Source organism: Oncorhynchus mykiss, chromosome 11 (genome assembly GCF_057628025.1).
Source record: "Oncorhynchus mykiss isolate SJ-2025 chromosome 11, ASM5762802v1, whole genome shotgun sequence".
Lineage (NCBI taxonomy): Eukaryota > Metazoa > Chordata > Actinopteri > Salmoniformes > Salmonidae > Oncorhynchus > Oncorhynchus mykiss.
Window position 1 is genome coordinate 13,152,450 of NC_143032.1, and position 27,051 is coordinate 13,179,500.

At 41.6% G+C, this 27,051-nt stretch overlaps 1 protein-coding gene across 1 annotated transcript in view; it reads left to right on the forward strand.

Annotated features, from left to right (window-relative positions):
* Positions 1-10,811: 10,811 nt before the first annotated feature.
* The window catches only part of LOC110535293 (polypeptide N-acetylgalactosaminyltransferase 11), a 46,384-nt gene continuing 30,144 nt past the window's right edge, over positions 10,812-27,051 (forward strand). The window contains exons 1-3 of the mRNA XM_021620196.3: positions 10,812-11,154; positions 24,959-25,261; positions 26,118-26,241. Coding sequence (XP_021475871.2) covers positions 24,997-25,261; positions 26,118-26,241 — 389 coding nt within the window. The 5' untranslated portion in view covers positions 10,812-11,154; positions 24,959-24,996. The remainder of the gene's footprint in view (positions 11,155-24,958; positions 25,262-26,117; positions 26,242-27,051) is intronic.

The following is a 27,051-nucleotide window of genomic DNA, read 5'->3' on the forward strand; positions in this document are numbered from 1 at the left end:
TTGTCCGTCAAGGCCTTCAAGTTCAAACAGCCACCTTTGTTTATTGTGGGTAGCGGACGTTAATGAATTCCCAATTGCTTAACCTCTGAACAGTTTGAAGTGAACTAACCTCGCCTCAAATTCTTCAAAAGTATTTTAAAGCTATTTGAATGCACAGAGATACTCTGACGAGATCCTGAGGCTACATTGTGAAGTGTGATTGACTAATGGTTTTAGTCAATCACACTTCACAATGTAGCCTCAGGATCTCGTCAGAGTGTCTGTGCATTCAAATTGTAATCACACTTCACAATCACACTTCACAATGTAGACTCAGGATCTCGTCATATTATCGCTGTGCATTCAAATTGCCTTAAAATAGTCCACAGATATTATATACAAACCAAAATATAAACACAACATGTAAAGTGTTGGTCCCATTTTTCATGAGCTGAAATAAAAGATCCTAGAAATGTTTCATACGCACAAAAAGCTTATTTCTCTCAAATGTTGTGCACTAATTTGTTTACATCCCTTGCTCCATTGCCAAGATATCCCATCCACCTGACAGGTGTGGCATGTCAAGAAGCTGATTAAACAGTATTATCATTACACAGGTGCACCTTGTGCTTAGCAGTTGGTTTATGGTATGGTCAGGCATAAGCTATTGACAACGAATACAATTTAATTTTAAATTGATGGCAATTTGAATGCACAGAGATACTCTGGCGAGATCCTGAGGCCCATTGTCATGCCATTCATTCGCTGTCATCACCTCATGTTTCAGAATGATAATGCTCGGCCCCATGTCGCAAGTATCTGTACACAATTCCTGGAAGCTGATAATGTCTCAGTTCTTCCATGGCCTGCATACTCACCAGACATGTCACCCATTGAGCACGTTTGGAATGCTCTGGATTGACGTGTGTTCCAGTTCCCGCTAATATCCAGCAACTTCGTATAGCCATTGGAAATGAGTGGGACAACATTCTACAGGCCACAATCAACAGCCTGATCAAGTCTATGCAAAGTAGATATGTCGCACTGCACGAGGATAATGGTGGTCACACCTGATACTGACTGTTTTTCTGACTTTTTAAAAAGTATCTGTGACCATATCTGCATTCCCAGTCATGTAAAATCCATACATTAGGGCCTAATGAATTCATTTCAATTGACTGATTTCCTTATTCGAAGTGTAATTCAGTAAAATCTTAGAAATTGTTGCATTTTTTGTTTATATTTTTGTTCAGTATATTATATTATATTTTGAATGTTCTGTTCGGAGGAAAGTTCAAAATCAGGCAGAGATTCCAAACCTCCTATAACCACAGAAGTCACATAATTAGTTAAATCAAGTCCACGTGTGCTAAGTGTCACATGATCTGTCACATGATCTCAGTATATATACATCTGTTCTCAAAGGACCCAGAGTCTGCAACACCACTAAGCAAGGGCCACTACCAAGCAAGTGGCACCATGAAGACCAAGGAGCTCTCCAAACAGGTCAGGGACAAAGTTGTGGAGAAGAACAGATCAGGGTTGGGTTATAAAAAAATATCCAACATTTTGAACATCCCACCTAGCACCATTAAATCCATTATAAAAAAATGGAAAGACTGTGGCACCACAACCAACCTGCCAGGTGAGGGCCGCCCACCAAAACTCATGGACCAGGCAAGAATGGCATTAATCAGATAGGCAACAAAGAGACCAAAGATAACCCTGAAGGAACTGCAAAGCTCCACAGCAGAGATTGGAGTATCTGTCCATACTTTAAGCCGTACACTCCACAGAGCTGGGCTTTACAGAAGAGTGTCCAGAAAAAAAGCCATTGCTAAAAGAAAAAAATAAGCAAACACGTTTGGTGTTTGTCAAACGGCATGTGGGAGACTCCCCAAACATATAGAAGAAGGTACTCTGGTCAGTTGAGACTCAAATGTAGCTTTTTGGCCATCAAGGAAAATGCTATTTCTGGTGCAAACCCAACACCTCTCATCACCCCGAAAACACCATTGTCAGGGACTGGGAAACTGGTCAGAATTGAAGGAATGATGGATGGCTCTAAATGCAGGGAAATTCTTGAGGGAAACCTGTTTCAGTCTTCAAGAGATTTGATACTGGGACAGAGGTTCACCTTCCAGCAGGACAATGACCCTAATCATACTGCTAAAGCAACACTCGAGTGGTTTAAGGGGAAACATTTAAATGTCTTGGAATGGCATAGTCAAAGCCCAGACCTCAATCCAATTGAGAATCTGTGGTATGACTTAAAGATTGCTGTACACCAGTGGAACCCATCCAACTTGAAGGATCTGGAGCAGTTTTGCCCTTAAGAATGGGCAAAAATCCCAGTGGCTAGATGTGCCAAGCTAATAGAGACATACCACAAGAGACCTGCAGCTGTAATTGCTGCAAAAGGTGTCTCTACAGTATTGACTCTGGGGGGTAAACAGATATGCACGCTCAAGTTCTGTTTTTTGTCTTATTTGTTTGTTTCACAATAAAAAATATTTTGCATCTTCAAAGTGGTAGACATGTTGTGTAAATCAAATTATACAACCCCCCAAAAATAAATGTAATTCCAAGTTGTAAGGCAACAAAATAGGAAAAATGCCAGGGGGTGAATACTTTCGCAAGCCACTGTAGCTATTCCATTAAAAATCAGCTGTTTCCAGCTACAATAGTCATTTACAACATTAACAATTTTTGCACTGTATTTCTGATCAATTTTATGTTATTTTAATGGACGAAAAATTAGATTTTCTTTAGAAAACAAGGACATTTCTAATTGACCCTAAACTTTTGAACGGTAGTGTATCTTTCCGTAAGATCTATTAGTACAGACAAAAACATGTCCTCCTACACACACGGACAGAGCAAGAGGAAGACCAAAGCTCTAGATATGCTCCGTGTCATCCGCGACACCTACATATCTTACTGTGTCAATGAAATGTAATGGAATTTACAGAAATACCAATACCGGGTTTGGAAAACAAGACCTTGGATTACAATACAGCATATGGCCTTTTAGTGCAACATACATTCATTTTCAATTATTATCATAATAATAATAACCAGATGGTAGCTTTACAAGTAAAGTTGTGGAGCTTGCTAAAGCTATTTAAAAAACAAATTGTGGTATTGAAAGAAGTTTAAATTTTTTTTACTTTGATTATATTATTGAAATTAAGAAATCATTTTTAATTTCCATCGATAGTCTTTAGATTGGGTCAGAAGTTGTGGTCAGTAGATGTGTGGTCAGAAGTGGTGTGGTTGTGGTCAGTTGTTGTGTGGTTGTGGTCAATAGTTGTGTGGTTGTGGTCAAAAGCTGTGTGGTTGTGGTCAAAAGCTGTGTGGTTGTGGTCAAAAGCTGTGTGGTTGTGATCTCCAGATGTGGTAAGCAGTTGTGTGGTTGTGTTCAGAAGTTGTGTGGTTGTGGTCAGAAGTTGCATGGTTGTTGTCAGTAGTTGTGGTTAGAAGTTGTGCGGTTGTTGTCAGTAGTTGCGTGGTAGTTGTCAGTAGTTGTGTTCAGAAGTTGCATGGTTGTTGTCAGTAGTTGTGTTCAGAAGTTGCGTGGTTGTTGTCAGTAGTTGTGTTCAGAAGTTGCGTGGTTGTTGTCAGTAGTTGTGTGGTTGTGTTCAGAAGTTGTGTGGTTGTTGTCAGTAGTTGTGTGGTTGTGGTCATTAGATGTGGTTAGAAGTTGTGCGGTTGTGGTCAGAAGTTGTGTGGTTGTGGTCACTAGATATGATAAGCAGTTGTGTTTTTGCAGTAAGTTGTTGTGTGGTTGTCAGTTGTTTTGGTCAGTAGTTGTGTGGTTCAGTTGTTGTGTTGTTGTGGTCAGTAATTGTGGTCACTCTCTTCACTCTCCTCATAATGTTGCCCATCTATGTCTATGAGTATCATAGCAACGGCTCCGTTTTGGCATCTCATTGATGACACAGAGAGCTGTTGCTAGAAGAGAGCAGGCGGTGGGTTACTAAAACGGCTCTAATTACAGATTGATACACGCAATTTCTAATATGTTTTCAGATTTGTCAAGCAGAGGGGTATGGGAAGATTTCATACCTCAAACATTTTCTCTAACTTGTTGCGTTAGTGGTCAAAACGGCAGTTGTTTGGGAAAAGTTGGAAGAAGATGGGGTAATGCAGTTTCTAAAACAGCTGTACCAAATGATCCATAGTGAATATTTTGATTCCACGAACAGATATGAATCGCAGAGAACTGGACACATTTCCCAAACGCTTGAACTTTTTGTCTAACCAAAAACAATATTACACCATTCAAAATTTCCACAAGTAGTTCCCCAATCTGGCCAACACTTTCCTATACAGCATGTTTCATAGTAACACACATTGTCTGGAAACTCTTCTACGCTCATTATCGCACACACAGCGCCACAGGGGACGTAGACAATAATATCAATTGCACACTGAGATTTGGCCATGCCTGTTGTAGTTTGCACCCCCCCTCTCTAGGTGTCTATTGGTGAACAGAGGCCCATCCATTAACATGGCACCAGCCTATTGTCTGTACACAATAGAACAGAAGAGAGGTGATTATTGTTGCCATGAAAGTTTTGGTCCCATGTTCCATGAGCTGAAATAAAAGATCCCAGAAATGTTCCATAAGCACAAAAAGCTTATTTTTCTCAATTTTTGTGCACAAATGTGTTTACATCCCTGTTAGTGAGCATTTCTACATTGCCAAGATAATCCATCCACCTGACAGGTGTGGCATATCAAGAAGCTGATTAAAGAGCGTGATCATTACACAGGTGCACCTTGTGCTGGGGACAATAAAAGGCCACTCTAAAATGTGAAGTTTTGTCACCAACACAATGCCAAGTTTTGAGGGAGCGTGCAATTGGCATGCTGACTGCAGGAATGTCCACCAGAGCTGTTGCCAGAGAATTAAATGTTAATTTCTCTACAGTAAGCTGCCTCCAACATAGTTTTACAGAATTTGGCAGTACATCCAACCAGCATCACAACCGCAGACCACGTGTAACCACGCCAGTCAAGGACCTCCAAATCCGGCGTCTTCACCTGTGGGATCGTCTGAGAGGGGAGATGGGGGTGCTGAGGAGTATTTCTGTCTGTAATAAAGCCCCTCCTCAGTGGGTTGGCCTGGCTCCCAAGTGGGAAGGCCTATGCCCTCCCAGACACACTCATGCTGTGCCCCTGCCCAGTCATGTGAAATCCATAGATTAGGGCCTCATTAATTTATTTCAGTTGACTGACTTCTTTATATGAACTGTAACTCAGTAAAATCGTTGAAATTGTTGCATGTTGCATTGACATTTTGTTCAGTATAGTTGGCAGGGGTCTTCACTTGAACATTGCTGTGTTTTCATGTATTTCTAATATACATTTTAAGACTCTCTGGTAGATGTTTTATAAGACCCCCTTCCATCTGTTTAACCAGAAATCAAAGCCTTTGCTTTTTTCCAATTTTTACGAGGGAAAATAGTGAGAAATGTATGTATGCCTTAATTTCTCAAAAATATAGACTCTTAGCATTCGTTTGACACCCAATTTGACATGCTCCTATGAACTTCACGTTGTTGCTCATGGGTCCTTTTACATGGAAATGGCCATGACTGAGAGAAGTGTATCATAAGAGACGCAAATGTGTACATTCATGCAGACTTGAGTTCATTCTATTAGAACTCATTCTTTCCTTTCAATAGAATATTGAAAACATGTAAAAAAAGGAGCAAAAGGAGGAATGCACATCAAAATGTACAGTCAAAATGCCAAGAGTGTGCAAAGCTGTCATCAAGGCAAAGGGCTGGCTACTAATCTCAAATATATCTTGATATATTTAACACTTTTTTGGTTACTACATGAGTCCACATGTGTTATTTCATAGTTTTGATGTCTCCACTATTATTCTACAATGTAGAAAATAGTAAAAATAAACAAAAATCCTTGAATGAGTAGGTGTGTCCAAACTTTTGACTGGTACTGTATATCCAGGCTATAATGTAAAATGGTGTCTCCTAATGTTCACAAGGCTTACATTATCAGTCTGCCAATAGTAGACTAGACATTGATAGTTGACCAACCCAGACGCATTGGAGATAACCCATGCTTCTTCCAAACAACTAGGCTACTACAGTCCAGAAATACAAACCTTATTGCTATTATTAAACTTGTTAACAATGTAATTAGAGCAATAAAAATACATGTTTTGTCACACCCATGGTATACGGTCTGTTATAAACTGGGTCGTTCAAGCTCTGAATGCTGATTGGCTGACAGCTGTGGTATATCAGACCGTAAACTACGGGTATGACAAAACATGTATTTTTAATGCTCTAATTACATTGCTAACAAGTTAATAATAGCAATAAGGCACCTCGGGGGTTTGTGATATATGGCCAATATTCCACGGCTAAGGGCTGCATCTAGGCACTCCGCGTTGCGTCGTGCATAAGAACAGCCTTTAGCTGTGGTATATTGGCCATATACCACACCCCCTCCTGCCTTATTGCTTAAATATACCACGGCTGTCAGCCAATCAGCATTCAGGGCTCGAACCAGCTAGTTTATGTTAAGAAATATAACCCTTTCCCTGCCTGATCCTATCTTAAAATCACCAGCAGCTGAAAACAAAAAGAAAATAAACCATGTTCCATTGTAAGACAGACTTCACTGTGTGCTGATCCACTGTCCACTAAGCAGTTCTGATGTCACGTATAATGCCTGATTGCCCAGAATATGTACGATAGAGAAAGAAGGGCATTCTTTACACATACACTGTACAATTGACATAAACCCAAGAGCGACATTCTCTTTTGTGTCAAGCAGCCTTAATGGCATTAGAGTCAATATGAGGCAGGTAACCTAAAGTAACAGTGAGTCACTAAATCAATGTGTAACTTCTTAAAAATCAATGCTACTGCATTTGTTTGGTCAACATAATAAGTAGACCTAGTATATACGTGTGGATATGGGGATACGCAGGCAGACCTGCTCAAATGGAGGATGATGGACTGTTGTTGTTAGTAAACAACAAGCACATAGGAAACCATTTCCCATGTCCATGAGAACGGGGCAGAGCTTCTTACTGTTTCCACGAATGTAGGACATTTGGTTTCGTAGATACAGTGCCTTGCGAAAGTATTCGGCCCCCTTGACCTTTTTTTGCGACCTTTTGCCACATTTCAGGCTTCAAACATAAAGATATTAAACTGTATTTTTTTGTGAAGAATCAACAACAAGTGGGACACAATCATGAAGTGGAACGACATTTATTGGATATTTCAAACTTTGTTAACAAATCAAAAACTGAAAAATTGGGCGTGCAAAATTATTCAGCCCCCTTAAGTTAATACTTTGTAGCGCCACCTTTTGCTGCGATGACAGCTGTAAGTCGCTTGGGGTATGTCTCTATCAGTTTTGCACATCGAGAGACTGACATTTTTTCCCATTCCTCCTTGCAAAACAGCTCGAGCTCAGTGAGGTTGGATGGAGAGCATTTGTGAACAGCAGTTTTCAGTTCTTTCCACAGATTCTCGATTGGATTCAGGTCTGGACTTTGACTTGGCCATTCTAACACCTGGATATGTTTATTTTTGAACCATTCCATTGTAGATTTTGCTTTATGTTTTGGATCATTGTCTTGTTGGAAGACAAATCTCCGTCCCAGTCTCAGGTCTTTTGCAGACTCCATCAGGTTTTCTTCCAGAATGGTCCTGTATTTGGCTCCATCCATCTTCCCATCAATTTTAACCATCTTCCCTGTCCCTGCTGAAGAAAAGCTGGCCCAAACCATGATGCTGCCACCACCATGTTTGACAGTGGGGATGGTGTGTTCAGCTGTGTTGCTTTTACACCAAACATAACGTTTTGCATTGTTGCCAAAAAGTTAAATTTTGGTTTCATCTGACCAGAGCACCTTCTTCCAGATGTTTGGTGTGTCTCCCAGGTGGCTTGTGGCAAACTTTAAACAACACTTTTTATGGATATCTTTAAGAAATGGCTTTCTTCTTGCCACTCTTCCATAAAGGCCAGATTTGTGCAATATACGTCTGATTGTTGTCCTATGGACAGAGTCTCCCACCTCAGCTGTAGATCTCTGCAGTTCATCCAGAGTGATCATGGGCCTCTTGGCTGCATCTCTGATCAGTCTTCTCCTTGTATGAGCTGAAAGTTTAGAGGGACGGCCAGGTCTTGGTAGATTTGCAGTGGTCTGATACTCCTTCCATTTCAATATTATCGCTTGCACAGTGCTCCTTGGGATGTTTAAAGCTTGGGAAATCTTTTTGTATCCAAATCCGGCTTTAAACTTCTTCACAACAGTATCTCGGACCTGCCTGGTGTGTTCCTTGTTCTTCATGATGCTCTCTGCGCTTTTAACGGACCTCTGAGACTATCACAGTGCAGGTGCATTTATACGGAGACTTGATTACACACATTGGATTGGATTGTATTTATCATCATTAGTCATTTAGGTCAACATTGGATCATTCAGAGATCCTCACTGAACTTCTGGAGAGAGTTTGCTGCAATGAAAGTAAAGGGGCTGAATAATTTTGCACGCCCAATTTTTCAGTTTTTGATTTGTTAAAAAAGTTTGAAATATCCAATAAATGTCGTTCCACTTCATGATTGTGTCCCACTTGTTGTTGATTCTTCACAAAAAAATACAGTTTTATATCTTTATGTTTGAAGCCTGAAATGTGGCAAAAGGTCGCAAAGTTCAAGGGGGCCGAATACTTTCGCAAGGCACTGTAGAATGGAGTGAAGTTGAGGTTTATTCGATGGCCTGCGAATTCTCAGAAGGCAGCCGGACCTTCGGCCCCTCTTTCTCTGCCTTCTCTTCATGCAGAGGAGATCGGGGCCTGTTCCTGAGGAAGCAGCGTATCCTTCACATTGGGCTCCTCAGAGTCCTGAAAGGAAAAAGAGGATTCTGCTAGTCCGTGGTGAGTAATCTCAGTCCTGATGTCTAGAAGTTATTTTTTGACATAAGAGACGGTAGCAGCAACATTATGAACAAAATACGTAAAAAATGACAATGCAAATAAGTGAACAAAAAAACAATCGGCTGGGGGCACGTAAAACGTCTGCCATCTTCTCCGGCGCCATTTTACTTCAAAAGCTACCAATTCTTGTGGAATCCATAATCCAATGGGTTGGGATTATGCATGAGGAAGAAAAATGCAGTTTAACTAAAGACTATCAGTATTTAAATCTTCTCGATTTGTCAGTTGGGATAATGGCAGGGGCGCGACTGTGGTTTTAGAAGTGGGGGGGACATAATATATATATTTTTTTTTATCCTGTTGGATAAACACTCCAAACAGCCTACCCGCTGCTCGGAGGCGTCCGCATGGTCATAAAGCACACCGTTGCCTCGTTTTTGTATCACATTCAAATTATCAAAGCGGGGGATTCAAAAATGCAATTTCAGAATGTGTAGGTAAAGACTTACTGCTGAGCTCAGGACGAAACAATTCTGGCTATGACACATCAAACAAACGACACATGCTCCAATGACACAACACATACACACAGGATCTTCAGTTGTGTATTCATTATGTCGATTCTGTTTTTACTCTAATAGTTTGCCTAATTTCAGTTTATGTCACAAAGTAAGATAGTATAGTGTATAGAATCATTGTACCATCTAAACTGCTGTGAAATATATTTTCCATAACCAACAATATTGTTATTTCTGCTGTTTGAAGTTGGTGTACAAAACCGAAAGTAAAAAATACAAAAACAAAATTTAAGAACAGGAAGCATAGAAAGAGCGCACATAGAACAGATCTACTGCTTCTTAGACTTGCTTTCAAGTAGATTGATAGATTTATAACTCACATTTCTATGTGATTTTCACCAGGTCGCCCAAAAAGTTCAATTTTGCCACTTTAAGGTAGGGATTTGTATGGGGGTGGGGGCCACAAAAAATCTAAACTCATCATGATGGGGCTACAGTGCTTATGGGTCTGCGTACCCACATCCATACCCACAATGCAGTCAGAGCCCCCTAAGTGAAATTTTGTTGGCCACAGGCTGCCAATTGCCCATCCCTGTATTAAGGTGTCTTTGATAGAATAAACTCTGCAAAAACAAATGTAGACATTAATAAATGCATTTCTATAGCTTTCAAAATATGTTTTACAACGATGGGGGAGTGCCAAGATGGAGGCGCGGTGGCTTCAAAACCGCGCTCCCAAAATTAATCTAGTGTATAAATAGATTGTCCGTTGCGAAATATAGTTTAGATTTTACAAAGTTAGGTAGGTCCCTCTTGTTTTGGTTTCCACTAATGCAATGCTGCATCGACTGCAGGCATTTTCGCGTTTCGATTGTTCTGAACAGTGTGAATCAGTCATATCTGATTGGGTAATCCAGCATTATCAACTCCTACGCCGCACAGCCACTGCACTGTACTAGAACCAAGCCAGAGATACTTTTGAGGAGATGGAGAATTCAAAGGGATTCGTATTAGCGCCTATTGTGTACGTTGCCCATGCGTCGTCAATGTGCCGCACGGTGCATTCTGGGTGATTATGGGACAAGGGGATCCCTCCTTCACGGAGTGAATGGGAGTCAATTTGGCGCCTACAAAAAAAATAAAACATTAGCACGAATCACGTGAACAAGAAGTACAACATTACACATATTTTCAGAGATGTGGGATGACTAATTTGTTCTCTGTAATATCGTATAGCTTTGAAATCATGATATTACGTACTTTTGAGGAAAACAGGCAGGTTTCTCGACTCTTTCCCTCACCTTTAGAAGGGATTGTTTGACGATTAGTTTTTGCAAACGCGTAACGCACCATGACAACCTGAACGCGATTGGTCGATAGTCTGTTGGGCGGACCGTATACGTTTCTCAAGTCATGTCCCATGGTATTCTTATCTCCACCCTTTTTTAATATCTCTGACCAAACTCAGAAAAGAGTAGCTAGGTTGCTAGCGTTAGCTATAGCTATTGACTTGGTGCATTGGGTTGTTTTAAACCAAAGAGAATGGCCAAGCAGCTAGAAACGGGTTTGGATGGAATGTAGTTTTTTGTGTCACGGGGGTGTTTGTTGTGTAGTGTACTGACCGCGGTGGGGAGGTATGACTTGGGTGTTGACGCAGTACCTAAACCAACGGAATTTGCAATACCAGCATAGACAAATTGGGATGTCAATGAAGCAAGTGCATCGTAAGTTTACGTGACACTTTATTTTCAGAAATGTTGGCATGCATCGAGTCTCGATCCTCATTGGCGATGTCAGGACTCGCGCTAACAAGCATGTTTGGATTGATGATTTTAACTAGCTGTTAGCTGCTTGTTGTTTTATTAGCTAGTGAGATCACTGACTGGAATTAAAGTGACCAATGTCAACTCACGTGTTAGTTAAAGCAAAGTTTCACTAACTAGCGAGCGTGTCTTTTATTTTGCATTGCACGCTAACAACTAACGTTAACAGTTAGAAGTTTGCCGATCAGTTAAGTAGCTAACGTTATAGCTAAAGTCCTTAACCTGTTCTAAATATGAGACAAAATATCCTCAGGAAAGCATTTTAGAGCCGCTATTGAGGCTTTTCTGAAGGCAAAACATTACTAACGCAACATTAGGAAAGGTTTTTAATGTTTTGTACACTCGGTGTAAATGGTTGGACACCTAGGTAAAGGAATTTTACATTGGATATTCGGTTTTCGCTCATCAGTAACAGTAGCATGAACTTGTGTCATGGCTAGAAGGGATAGCATGAAATTCTGTCATGGCTAGAAAGGATACAGCTTTTGTAAAAATTAACATGACTTATATTCTAAACCAGGGGAGGAGAACAATCGACATCTTTATGTGTGAATTGCACACACAAAAAAGTAATAAAAAAAAAAAATCTCGAATGCTTTCCATCTTCCCCCGTTTCAGAATATACTATTTTAATTGTCATGGCATGCTTGGTTCAAAAGCTATAGAGAGTTTTATATTGTAAATTTGGTTTTCTCTCCTCGATAGCTATTGAACAAAGCATGCCATGACAATGGAAATTGTATATTCTGAAGCAGGAGAAAATGTAAACACCTTTTAGTGTGAATATTTTTTTATTGAACCAAACCATATATTTTCCAGCAGCTGAAATACACTCTTACCAGTTGAAGTTTAAATGTCATTTTATTCTAAATTCTAGCTTGTAAGGAACATGTACACGATTTTGCAGCCATTAGTTTCAGGCTATATATATATATATATATATTACTTTGTCAAAATCAAGACATCAATATTATTCTAAAAATCTTAAATCGCAGCTCAATTTGAGCAAAATCTAAATTTGTGGTTAATCATAATTAATCACAACAAATCCTGCGATTAACTTGATTTAAAAATGTTAATTGTTTGACAGCCCTAATCATAATGCAGAAAAATATACCAGATGGCATGGGCACTGTTCTAGATCTTTTGATTGGTGCAACTTCCGGCGCACGTTTACTATGAGCACTGAGGCTGTATTCACCTTAAGTTAGAGTAGCATACCATCAAAAACAATGGGGAAAATGCATCCATAACATTTTAACATGGAAATAGCGGTTCTATCATTCAACCTACTGTAGCAGCCAATGTGTGGTGTTCAATGTAGGTCTACATTCCATGAAACATGCAGAGCTTGACATTGATCTGTTAATACACTTGTCCTTCAGACACGGAGGTGATCATCATTGTAAGTAAGAACTTGCCTAGTTAAATACATTTTAAAGAAAATAATAATCTAAAAACAATCCCATCTACCCACGACCCTGATGTTTTAAAAACAGTCCAGTTCAAAGTGAATGGCACAGAACCATACATGACAATGGCCCACTGCAGCTCTGATTGGTTATGGTTTGTTTTGGTTTGTTGCTTTGAAAGTGGCTAATATTCCGTTGACTCATTCACAATTCCCACAGTAAAGGAAACGTTGATGGCGTTAACTAATGGGTAAAACTCTAGAAAGTTGAGTGAAGTTCAGTCTCGTGCTTCTCTGAGCACACTGATATTTCTTCTGCGCTGCAGTCCTGGGGGAGGCGCAGCTTCGAGGGAACATTGGATGACACCATTTGTTTTTAGGACTATCAACTGGGTTGTTAAACTATGGCCCACGATATGGTTCAATGTGCCAATAAATCAGCACAATCAAATTTGTTGTTTTTTGAAATGGCTGGCATCTTGAAGCTAACATTGGGATTGTGTATACTCTGCTCTCTGTTACTCTTTTTTTTATGGTCATTAGCAATGTACAATAAGGCGAACTTGGCAAAACAAGGAATTTGTGGTAAGCGCATGGAGGCCATCATCTTTATATACCTCTGCAATTGAAACTCAATGAAGGTGACATCTTTGTCAGTTTTCAAATTATGTTGTGTTTGTGCCTGCTGCTGCTATAAACCTCGCAGATCATATCAGAGTTGAACAGTAGCTTGACATTAAATGGAGCTTTGGCAGAATTTCAACGAATGCGTTTTAGTGCATACATTTTAAGCGGGCGATCAGTGACCGTCTGTTTTGGCTGGGAAATCTGACATACTGTGTCAGCTGAGATCAGGCAGCTTTAGAAGCAAGGCGCAGTGCATCTCCAGTTGTTTTTCATCAACTGAGTGGCGCACCGGCCAGCTAAAATAAAAAATATTGAGAGACAAGAGCCCCATTCCCAGGTGTCATTAGAAAGAAACTGCCTGCAATCGAGGATCATGTCCAACTGGCACTAAACCCATAGTTGGGTTAGTGATTCAAATATTGTACAATAAGGGAAATTCCACGGTAACTCAGATTTTACACTTAAAATGTTTGCAAAAAAACCCCCATTGATTTCAAAGTTGAACAAACCATACAACTCTATGCACAACTACTACTTTTAACAATTTACACTGAACATTTTACAAAAACACATTTACTGGAACAACTGTGAAGATGCAAAGTTTGGTAACAAAATTTCAGTAAAATCTCCATCTGTTTTTTTCCCGAAAACAGTTAATAATATTTTCTCTGAATTAAGATTCAAAGATGTCTGCAGAAAAAAGGGGTTGTCAGCTATGACAATACACACTGACATTGAAAAAATATATTTTGGTTATTGAACTAGAGTAAGTGAAGTGAATTTAAACCCGGTAACATAATTGGCCCCTGATCCCTACACAGAAATGCATAAGGTTATGAATGGCATTCTCTTTGTGGTGATGTATCCTAAATAGGTACGCAAAGGTATAAATATGTGATATCCTCCTTTGCATATTTGGGTAATATTCTACACACTGGCTATTATTTTAATGAGCTCTGCCCCCAAACAAGACCAAATTTGGTTGGTCCGTACTGGACCAAATCTGAACCAATCATAGATGTCTGTTTCACAAGTTTGGACATCAGAGTAGAGTACAGGAGAGTTTAATACAATCCAGTACATTATAGTGTACTCAACTCTAGTGTGCTCTGTGTACTGTACTAAACTTTGCTCTAGTCTACTGTGCTGTTACCCCTCTGTGGGTCCAGGGTGGTGACAGGCAGCTCCAGTCTAGTCCAAATGCCTGCTGCAATATGGCAGTTTTGGATTAGCCTAATGGCACAAGCCCCTCCTTTACTGTTTCAGCTGGAGAAAGGCTCCAGGTGGCTAATTATAGACCACAGACTACACTGGCATTTCTGTTTTTCTATCCTTTTCATATTTATTTATGGAGCCAGTTCAGCATATTTTTACCATTTCTATTCGTGTGGTGTGTGACAGGACTATGCCAGTGAGAGAGAGTAAAAGTATGTTTGCACTTGTGCTGCTTGTCCTATTTTCTAAATTGGAACCAGAAAGGAACTAAATTAGCAAGGCTCTGTTCTGTTTTCTGTGGTACAATTTAAAACTGCTTTGTCCCTCTGGACCATGGCGGCTACATCTGAATTCCATTAACTCGCTGCCAACTTTAATTTACAATCTTCTTCTTCTTGTGAAACTTTGGCCTCTCAGCACTCCACTCCTCCGTGTGAAACCAGTGCTCCTCTGAAATGGATATCGATTTTGGTTATAAATTCAGCAGAGTCATTTTGAAAGCTAGTGTTCTTGAGAAGCACTGCTTTGACACAATATTTAAGCCGTTTCAATTTAGACAGTGTCGAGATCAACTCGCCTCATTTTTCCTCCGTTTGCATTCACGACCTACTAGCTATGCGACAAGCATTGAGCATTTAGGCCTCACTGTCCTGACGTAGCATTAGGCTATGTGTGCTCATTAGTGTTAGCAGCTTTTTGGCACTGGTCCCTTCTTCATTCATGAATTAATGGGACAGATTGGACCCCTGAACCACAGACACACTGTAGTCAGCCTAATGTCACAACACTAGCCACCACCGATAGTCCTGTTATTTGACCTGCTGTCAGAGCTCAAGGGCAGGTCCTTAGTTTCCAATGTCTGTGACCACAGCAACTGTTCAGTGCCTTCAGAAAGTATTCACAACCCTTTACTTTTTCCACATTTTGTTGTGTTACAGAAGGAATTTAATATTGATTACATGTATTATTATTTTTTATCCCTGGCTTACACACAATACCCCATAATGTCAAAATGGAATTATGTATTTCAAATAAATTAAAAGCTGAAATGTCTTGAGTCAATAAGTACTCAACCCTGTTGTTATGGCAAGCCTAAATATGTTCAGGAGTAAAAATGTGCTTAACAAGTCACAAGTTGCATGGCCTCACTCTGTGTGCAATAACAGTGTTTAACATGATTTTTGAATGACTACCTCATCTCTGTACCACACACATACTATTATCTGTAAGATCCCTCAGTCGAGCAGTGAATTTCAAACACAAATTCAACCAAAGACCAGGGAGGTTTTCCAATGCCTCAAAAAGAAGGCACCTATTGAATTTCCCTTTGAGCATGGTGAAGTTATTAATTATACTTTGTCTGGTGTATCAGCACACCCAGTCACTACAAAGACACAGGCATCCTTCCTAACTCAGTTGCCGGAGAGGATGGAAACCTTTCAAGGATTTCACCATGAGGGCCAATAGTGACTTTGAAACCATTATAGACTTTAATGGCACTGATAGAACACTGCAGATGGATCAACAACATACACTGCTCAAAAAAATAAAGGGAATACTAAAATAACACATCCTAGATCTGAATGAATGAAATATTCTTATTAAATACTATTTTCTTTACATAGTTGAATGTGCTGACAACAAAATCACACAAATGATCAATGGAAATCAAATTTATTAACCCATGGAGGTCTGGATTTGGAGTCACACTCAAAATTAAAGTGGAAAATCACACTACAGGCTGATCCAACTTTGATGTAATGTCCTTAAAACAAGTCAAAATGAGGCTCAGTGTGTGTGGCCTCCACGTGCCTGTATGACCTCCCTACAATGCTTGGCCATGCTCCTGATGAGGTGGCGGATGGTCTCCTGAGGAATCTCCTCCCAGACCTGGACTAAAGCATCCGCCAACTCCTGGACAGTCTGTGGTGCAACGTGGCGTTGGTGGATGGAGCGATACAAAATGTCCCAGATGTGCTCAATTCAGGTCTGGGGAATGGGCGGGCCAGTCCATAGCATCAATGCCTTCCTCTTGCAGGAACTGCTGACACGGTCTAGCATTGTCTTGCATTAGGAGGAACTCAGGGCCAACCGCACCAGCATATGGTCTCACAAGGGGTCTGAGGATCTCATCTCGGTACCTAATGGCAGTCAGGCTACTGGCAGTCAGAATTTGCCAATCTTGGTGTTCTCTGTTAAATGCCAAACGTCCTGCACGGTGTTGGGCTGTAGTAAGCACAACCCCCACCTGTGGACGTCGGGCCCTCATACCACCCTCATGGATTCTGTTTCTGACCGTTTGAGCAGACACGTGCACATTTGTGGCCTGCTGGAAGTCATTTTGCAGGGCTCTGGCAGTGCTCCTCCTGCTCCTCCTTGCACAAAGGCGGAGGTAGCGGTCCTGTTGCTGGGTTGTTGCCCTCCTACGGCCTCCTCCACGTCTCCTGATGTACTGGCCTGTCTCCTGGTAGCGCCTCCATGCTCTGGACACTACGCTGACAGACACAGCCATCCTGGATGAGCTGCACTACCTGAGCCATTTGTGTGGGTTGTAGACTCCGTCTCATGCTACCACTAGATTGAAAGCACCGGAAGCATTCATAAGTGACCAAAACATCAGCCAGGAAGCATAGGAACTGAGAAGTGGTCTGTGGTCACCACCTGCAGAACCACTCCTTTATTGGGGGTGTCTTGCTAATTGTCTATAATTTCCACCTGTTGTCTATTCCATTTGCACAACAGCATGTGAAATGTATTGTCAATCAGTGTTGCTTCCTAAGTGGACAGTTTGATTTCACAGACGTGTGATTGACTTGGAGTTACATTGTGTTGTTTAAGTTTTCCCTTTATTTTTTTGAGCAGTGTATAAACGCAATCTGTAAAGTTTTGGTTTCATGAGGTGAAATAAAAGATCCCAGAAATGTTCCATATGCACAAATTTGTTTACATTTCTCCTTTGCCAAACTAATCCACCTGACAAGTGTGGCATATCAATAAGCTTAATAAACAGCATGATCATTACAACGTTGTGTTGGGTACAATAAAAGGACACTCTTAAATGTGAAGTTTTGTCACACAACACAATGCCACAGAGGTCTCAAGTTGAGGGAGAGTGCAATTCAGCTTCTTCACCTGCGGGATCATCTGAGAGAAGCAACCCGGACAGCTGGTGAAACTTAGGAGTATTTCTGTATGTCGTAAAACTCGTTTTGATTGGCTGGGCCTATGCCCACCCATGGCTAAATCCCTGCCCAGTCATGTGAAATCCACAGATTAAGGCCAGATTTATTTTAATTGACTGATTTCCTTATATGAACTGTAACTCTGTGAAATTGTTGCATGTAGCGTTTTATATTTTTGTTCAGTATAGTTACGCCACGATACTAACCTAATTGACAGAACGAAAAGAAGGAAGCCCGTACAGAATACAAATATAACAAAACATGCATCCTGTTCGCAACAAAGCGCTAAAAATGTGCCAAGAAATTCACTTTTCATTCTGAATACCAAGTGTTATGTTTGGGGAAAATCCAACACAACACATTACTGAGTATCACTCCATATTTTCAAGCATAGTGGTGGCTGCATCATGTTATGGGTATGCTTGTAATTGTTAAGGACTGGGGAGTTTTTCTGGATAAAAAAGAAACCGAGCTAAGCACAGGCAAAATCTGGTTCAGTCTGCTTTCCAGCAGACACTGGGAGGTAAATTCACCTTTCAGAAGGACAATAACCTAAAACACAAGGCCAAATCTACACTGGAGTTGTTTACCAAGGAGACAGTAAATGTTCCTTAGTGGCAGAGTTACAGTTTTTACTTAAATCTGCTTGAAAGTCTATGGCAAGACCTAAATTGTTGTCTAGCTATGATCAACAATCAATTTTACAAAGTTTGAAGAATTTTGAAAATAATAAAGTGCAAATGTTGCCCAATCCAGCTCTGGAAAGCTCTTATAGACTTACCCAGAAAGACTCACAGCTGTAATCGCTGCCAAAGGTGCTTCTACAAAGTATTGACTCAGGGGTGTGAATACTTATGTAATTATATATTTCTGTATTTATTTGTCAATAAATTTGCTAAAATTTCTAAAAACATGTTTTCACTTTGTCATTATGGGGTATTGTGTGTAGATGGGTGAGAAGACAAATCAATTTAATCCATTTTGAATTCAGGCTGTAACAACATGTGGAATAAGTCAAAGGGTATGAATACTTTCTGAAGGCACTATGCCAAGTCAAATGTTATTTGTCACACACATTTAGCAAAATGCTTGTGTTTCTAGCTCCCAAAAGTGCAGGAATATCTAACAATACACATACATCTAATGGAATGGAATTAAGAATATATAAATATTTGGACGAGCAATGTCAGAATGGCATACAGTAGAATATGATAGAATCCATTATATACATAAACTCAGCAAAACAAATTAACATACCTTTTTCAGGACCCTGTCTTTCAAAGATAATTCGTAAAAATCCAAATAACTTCACAGATCTTCATTGTAAAGGGTTTAAACACTGTTTCCCATGCTTGTTCAATGAACCATAAACAATTAATAAACATGCACCTGTGGAACGGTCATTAAGACACTAACAGCTTACAGACGGTAGGCAATTAAGGTCACAGTTATGAAAACTTAGGACACTAAAAAGAGGCCTTTCTACTGACTCTGAAAAACACCAAAAGAAAGATTCCCAGGGTCCCTGCTCATCTGAATGAATGTGTCTTAGGCAGGCTGCAAGGAGGCATGAGGACTGCAGATGTGGCCAGGGCAATAAATTGAAATGTCTGTACTGTGAGACGCCTAAGACAGCTCTACAGGGAGACAGGACGGACAGCTGATCTTCCTCGCAGTGGCAGACCACGTGTAACAACACCTGCACAGGATCGGTACATCCGAACATCACACCTGTGGGACAGGTACAGGATGGTAGCAACTGCCTGAGTTACACCAGGAACGCACAATCCCTCCATCAGTGCTCAGACTTTCCGCAATAGGCTGAGAGAGGCTGGACTGAGGGCTTGTAGGCCTGTTGTAAGGCAGGTCCTCACCAGACATCACCAGCAACAACGTCGCTTATGGGCACAAACCCATCATCGCTGGACCAGACAGGATTGGCAAAAAGTGCTCTTCACTTACGAGTCGTGGTTTTGTCTTACCAGGTGTGATGGTCAGATTTGCGTTTATCGTCGAAGGAATGAGCGTTACACCGAGGCCTGTACTCTGGAGCGGGATCAATTTGGAAATGGATGGTCCATCATGGTCTGGGGCGGTGTGTCACTGCATCATTGGACTGAGCTTGTTGTCATTGCAGGCAATCTCAGCGCTGTGCGTTACAGGGAAGACATCCTTCTCTCTCATGTGGTACCCTTCCTACAGGCTCATCCTGACATGACCCTCCAGCATGACAATGCCACCAGCCATACTGCTCGTTTTGTGCGTGATTTCCTGCAAGACAGGAATGTCAGTGTTCTGCCATGGCCAGCGAAGAGCCCGGATCTCAATCTCATTGAGCACGTCTGGGACCTGTTGGATTGAAGGGTGAGGGCTAGGGCCATTCCCCTCAGAAATGTCCGGGAACTTGCAGGTGCCTTGGTGAAGAGTGGAGTAACATCTCACAGCAAAAACTGGCAAATCTGGTGCTGAGTTTATGAGATGAGCATGGCAAAATATGTAAACCTTATTAAAGTGGCCAGTGATTCCAAGTCTATGTATGTGAGACAGCAGCCTCTAATGTGCTAGTGATGGCTATTTAACAGTCTGATGGCCTTGAGATAGAAGCTGTTTTTCTGTTTCTCAGTCCCAGCTTTGATGCACCTGTACTGACCTCGCCTTCTGGATGATAGTTGGGTGAACAGGGAGTGGCTCGGGTGGTTGTTGTCCTTGATGATATTTTTGGCCTTCCTGTGACATCGGGTGCTGTAGTTGTCCTGGAGGGCAAGTAGTTTGCCCCCGGTGATGCGTTGGGCAGACCGCACCACCCCCTGGAGAGCCCTGCGGCATACAAGGCGGTGATACAGCCCGACAGGATGCTCAGTTGTGCATCTGTAAAAGATTGTGAGGGTTTTAGGTGCCAAGCCACATTTCTTCAGCTTCCTGAGGTTGAAGAGGCGCTGTTGCATCTTCTTCACCACACTGTCTCTGTAGGTGGACCATTTCAGTTTGTCAGTGATGTGTACGCCGAGGAACTTGAAGCTTTCCACCTTATCGACTGCGGTCCCATCAATGTGGATGGGGGGGTGCTCCCTCTGCTGTTTCCTGAAGTCCACAATCAACTCCTTTGTTTTGTTGATGTTGAGTGAGAGGTTGTTTTCCTGGCACCACACTCCCAGGGCCCTCACCTCCTCCTTGTAGGCTGTCTCTTCATTGTTGGTAATCAGGCCTGCGACTGTTGTGTCGTCTGCAGACTTGATGATTGAGTTGGAGGCATGCGTGGCTACGCAGTCATGGGTGAACAGGGAGTACAGGAGGGGCTGAGCACACATCCTTTTGGGGCCCCAGTGTTGATGATCAGTGAATTGGATGTGTTGTTTCCTACCTTCACTACCTGGGGGCGGCCCGTCTGGAAGTCCAGGACCCAGTTGCACAGGGTGGGGTTCATACCCAGGGCCTCGAGCTTAATGATGAGCTTGGAGGGTACTATGGTGTTGAATGCTGAGCTATAGTCAATGAACAGCCTTCTTACATAGGTATTCCTCTTGTCCATATGGGATAGGGCAGTGTGCAGTGTGATGGCGATTGCATTGTCTGTGGATCTATTGGGGCGGTAAGCAAGTTGAATTGGGTCTAGGGTGTCAGGTATGGTAGCGGTGATAAGATCCTTGAATGGTCTCTCAAAGCACTTCATGATGACAGAAGTGAGTGCTACAGGGCGAAAGTCATTTAGTTCAATTACCCCTGCTTTCTTGGGTACAGGAACAATGGTGGCCATCTTGAAGCATGTGTGGACAGCAGACTGGGATAGGGAGAGATTGAATATGTCTGTAAACACTCCGGCCAGCTGGTCTGCGCATGTTCTGAGGACGCGGCTAGGGATGTCGTCTGGGCCAGAAGTCTTGTGTGGGTTATCGCTTAAATGTCTTGATCAAGTTGGCCATGGAGAAGGAGAGCCCACAGTCTTTGGTAGCATGCCGCATCGGTGGGACTCTGTTATCCTCAAAGCGGGCGGTGAAGGTGTTTAGCTTGTCCGGAAGCAAGACATCAGTATCCGCGACGTGGCTGGTTTGCCCTTTGTAGTCCGTAATTGTCTGTAGACCCTGCCAGACACGTGTCTGAGCTGTTGAATTGCGACCACTGTCTCTATACTGCAGTTTTGCCTGTTTGATTGCCTTATGGAGGGAATAACTACACTGTTTGTATTCAGCCATATTCCCAGTCATCTTGCCATGGTTAAATGTGATGGTTCGCGCCTACAGGTTTGGCGAATGCTGCCATCTATCCACGGTTTTTGGTTAGTCTCAAAACATTTTTAGTTCTTCCCAACTGTATGTAATAACACAAAACATTTCCTGGACTAATAATGTAAGAAATAACACATTAAAAAGTAAATAGTTCTGTCCTTTGCCTTGGTTATAAAAGCATGGGATGGAATAAAAAACAAACCTATGCTACTCTATGCAATGAAAAATGCCTGCAGTGCACGCTGCCAGACAATGTCGGACGGAGAAGGACGCTATAATAATGAATGAACAGTCAATGTGTCAGAATCTGGTAATCCATATAGGATAACTGTATTTAGACGTTCAATGTTATAACGCACATAGCCTAGATGTCCCTGCAAGAATCATTATTCGATAATTAAGTTTGCAGCCTTATCTGGGTAAAATCTTCCCCTGCTGGCGTTTTAATTGTTGATGAAATATACAATTTCTCATTGGCTCTCGTGTTGCTGGGCTCATTGGCTTTTATTTTTTTTAATTTATTTATTTTTTTACCTTTATTTAACCAGGCAAGTCAGTTAAGAACAAATTCTTATTTTCAATGACGGCCTGGGAATAGTGGGTTAACTGCCTGTTCAGGGGCAGAACGACAGATTTGTACCATGTCAGCTCGGGGGTTTGAACTCGCAACCTTCCGGTTACTAGTCCAACGCTCTAACCACTAGGCTACCCTGCCGCCCCATGATATGGCATTCCTGGGCAGGGCAGGGGGGTAGGACCCGGAGCATGACTACTTCTCCTCTAACCATGTCGCAGAGAGCTCAATTTCTCTAAATCCTTGTTCGCACTGCAGGCCTTAATGCTCAAATCAGTTTTGGAATACTGACTGGCCAAACAGCAGGCCAAATCGGATTTGTGTGTGTTCAGACAGCAGTCATTCACTGACATGGCTAATCTAACTAGTTGTCATAGTAACAAAGGGAATGTGCACAGTGCTGGAGGCTGATTGGCGGTGGTGCTCATGCTTCCTATTACTCAGAGGTTCTGTGGCAAGCTAAGGTGACAACAATGCCTGCCATCAACATTTCCCAGTGGCTTTGTATGTTCAAGATCAAAGTCTAAGAACAACTGAAAAAAACAAGTCCATTTTGGTTAGCAAAATGTTTTGATTTTGGTCACTTCAAACTGCCAATGTGAACAAGGCTTTTACTTCCCTTCTCCCAGCCTAGCTCTGTCCCTCTTGAATTTGTGGTGATGCCACTAGTCTCTGTGAAACTGAGTGGCTTCTTCGGTGTCCTGGTATCAAGTAACAGAGACTTCAAAATATCTATTTTGTTTTACATTTAGGCTAATCACTGATGTGTTTAACAATTTGTTTTTCTGAGTGAAATTCAAATGACCTTTGTCCTTATATAATTCTGCTATCAACATTTGACATTAGCTAGCCTATAGCCTTTTTGTTAGCAGAAATGGGCACTAGTCCAGCAGGTCATACAAGCACTTTGGTGCATTTCAACTAACCTAATTTCCTTTGTTTATTTACCAAAGTATTGAGATTCTTCCTCATACTGTAGAACCACCTTCATAGATGTGCATATGAAAAAAACAAATTCTAACTTCTTTAAAGCAATGTCTTTGCTTTGGTCCAAAGGCAGTGTAGGCTACATGTGGGCTGTGAGTGGCGGCACTAACCACTTGACCACCCAAGCCATATTGCTCACCCCTCTAGGTTGGCCATGGGGTATACCATAATGCAGTGGCATTGCAAAACATTTCAGCGGGGAACCCATTTTTCCCGTCAGAATTTCTGGGGACCCCATCTATTCCGCAATGAATTCTTGCGACCCAACCCTAAATCTAATGACACAACCTTAACATTTGTCAATTTAGATTTTTACATCAAAATAACCTTCAATTCATTACATTTTCTAAATGAAAAGAAACCAATAAATTAGGCCTACTCAATAAAATATAATCTTTCTAATTATCTTTCTCAAAAATGTTAGTATATTGTCCCATATAATAATTTGTACCCACTGCAGTTCAAGGTTGCGACCCCAACTTTGAATACCACTGCCATATAGAATGTTGCACTTGGTTTCTTTGCCGAATCATTTGGCACACTGTGTGAGCTTCACACCATAGCTCAGTCTGTCCACTTCATCTAGACCTAGCCTGATCCTTTCATCACATGCACTACTTCTGCATTTATCTATTAATGGCTTTGCACTTTTTCTTTTTGTCTATCCCAAATGTTCTTCTCTAATGACTCATCGCCTCTCTCTTTCACCTCTGATCATCTTCCCTTCCCATTTTCACTAACAAATGTTCTTCTCTAATGACTCATCGCCTCTCTCTTTCACCTCTGATCATCTTCCCTTCCCATTTTCACTAACAAATGTTCTTCTCTAATGACTCATCGCCTCTCTCTTTCACCTCTGATCATCTTCCCTTCCCATTTTCACTAACAAGCCACTAAGTGCCAAAGCAAAGGAACATTCTGTGACGTCCGTGTGCATCTGTTCACCGGTGAATCATGCTTAGGCCTAAGTGTTTTTCAGAGGACTAGCCTTGTTTTTGACCTGCTGTCCTCATTTGACAGAAACTGTGATGGCTCCCCCATGCTGGGTTATTTTGTTGTATTAGGATTTGTATATCTGTTTGAATGCAGTGCCAAAAAGCGCACGCAATTATAATCAAACTCACATATCTGACATTCCTTGTTTTTCTGCCAGAGATGGGCAATAGAAATAAGGCGTATATTATTTTGGATTTTTTGTGGGTCATAAATAGATGTGTTTACAGAGCGTTTTCTTTTCAAAAAGCCTCAGCAGGATAAATTGTGCATGTTTTCTTCCCTGAGAGAAGACAGGTGATATTTAGTTCCCGATGATATGTTCTTTCAGGCTATTCATAGAAACTCAAGAACTCACTCAATGCACTGCAGAACTGCTTGTATGCAGAACTGTAAGCTTCCAACTCACTCAATGCACCACATAACTGCTTGTATGCAGGTCTGTAAGCTTCTATCTAGACCCTTTCTTTATTGTCTCTGGTTTCCTCGACAGGGGCCTGAGCACGGAGCGCCGACGATGCTAGGGCTACCATGGGTAGCGTCACACTGCGCTATTTCTGCTATGGCTGCCTCTTCACCTCCGTGACCTGGTCCGTCCTACTCTTCCTCTACTTCAGCCTCGGCCAAGACGGCGGCCGGCCCACCTTCAGGTATGTGCCCATCCAGGGGCCCCAGGCCCACCGCTTCCAACCCCGTTTCTCCAAGGGCCCTGGAGGAGGGCCAGAACATGGCATTACGGCAGTCCCTGCAGCTGGAGCAGGAGGCAACAAGCAGGCCGATCTCTCTCCTGAGATGGGTAAGTGAGCCCTCCTTCAGAGCATGAAACTTGAAACGACCCCCATCAAAGATGATTTCACTCTTATCTTTATACAGAACTTTATAGTGTACATGAAAAGTAATGTTATCATAGCAGATTATGTAAAGGAGCTGGCCTGGAAGAAAATCTCAAAATTAATGTCAGTTAATTAATGAAGCTCATGTGAACTGCATCGTAATCAACTCCTATGAACTGTAGGCCTATTACCTTCAGAGTGTCACATACACCCAGAATGATGAGCTCTCAATCGTACCCATGACAAATTCTGGAATGGTTTTGGACATTTTGACAGTCTGTAATCTTCATGGGTCCAAAAGGGAAGTTTAATGTTGGTTTGCTCCCATGTCAACCAATAAAACATTTAACAGGAGAGCGATGTGAAAAGTAAGTACAGCCTAGGCGTTTCCACATCAAAGCCCATTTATAGTTGGACAGTGAGAAACATAGGAACAATCAAGCTAACCGTAACTCATTACAGATTATCGGTTGGCATTAAGTGATTTTAACTGTCTGAAAGCAGGTGCAACGACGAGACACACAAATGGTTCATTGCAGCAATGAAAAAGCATTATTGAAATGTTGTTGAATTGGAGTGTGGCCTTCAGCTGGCTGAGTGAGTTATTTCCATGGTTGCACAGAGTTCATCAGCAAAGTAAACCTAAGCCATTACCTCACACTCTGGACAAAGGCCCCTTATGTTACCATGGCAACTTGGATACATCAATAGAATCCTCACACTGACCAACTACCACAAGTACCCTCCCTATTCTGAACAATTGAATCAACTTGCATTCTTTATTCATTTTTTTTCATCATCCCATCTTTTCCTTTCCAGGAATGATTTTTAATGAGCAAGACCAGGAGGTGCGTGACATGGGCTATCACAAGCATGCTTTCAACGTACTGATCAGCAATCGACTAGGCTACCACAGAGACCTCCCCGACACTAGGGACGACAAGTGAGTGAGCGCGACAGCGTGTTTGTGCTTGGCATATATGTGGGTTTATTGACCCATTCAGAGTGAACGGCTGACGCAGCACTTTACAAGCCATCGCATGAAGGCCGACGGTAGCCAAAGGCTAAATGGGAAATCATGTCAATCTCTCTCTGCCTGGCTTGTGGCCATTACGAAATCAAAGGACAGGCCACATCATCTGTCTAGAGATGAATTGATTTCGCACTGGTCTGTGCCTAACAAGTAGGCCGGGAGGTTGGAGTTATCACACACGCGATGAGTTGCTTGTAAATGTTATAGGAGAGTTTGTAAATTCTGCAGACATGTTAGGATAGGGCAGAGAGTGAGTAGTTGAGGCATAGGATTTTATAGCAAAGGGTAAAACTGTTAACGTGTCCACGGGGTAAGGCTTTCACAACTTTCACAAGGTTGTAGAAAGTTCTGTAGGTGTGACAGTCACAAGCCAAATGTTGCATTAGAAGCTGCACAGTGACAGAGCATGAGGGTAGGCTGCTACAAAAATGTCAGAACTTTTTCTTTGTCATTATACATCACATAGAATGAATAATTAGATTGTTCTCTACAATATTAAAACCTTATAATATATATAATATATATATACAATAAGAATGTTAATTTGCTGTGACCGTAGTCCCTCTTTTGTTTTGTATTCTGCGGATTTCATTTAGAAAAAGCCCATGTTTTCACTCACAAACCTGCAGCCACATTAGTTTGAAGTTAGCACCGTTCTGCCGCGGAGCAGCGCCACAGAGTTCTAGTGAGCAGTGACCACTTTTTGATCATGCCCGTGAT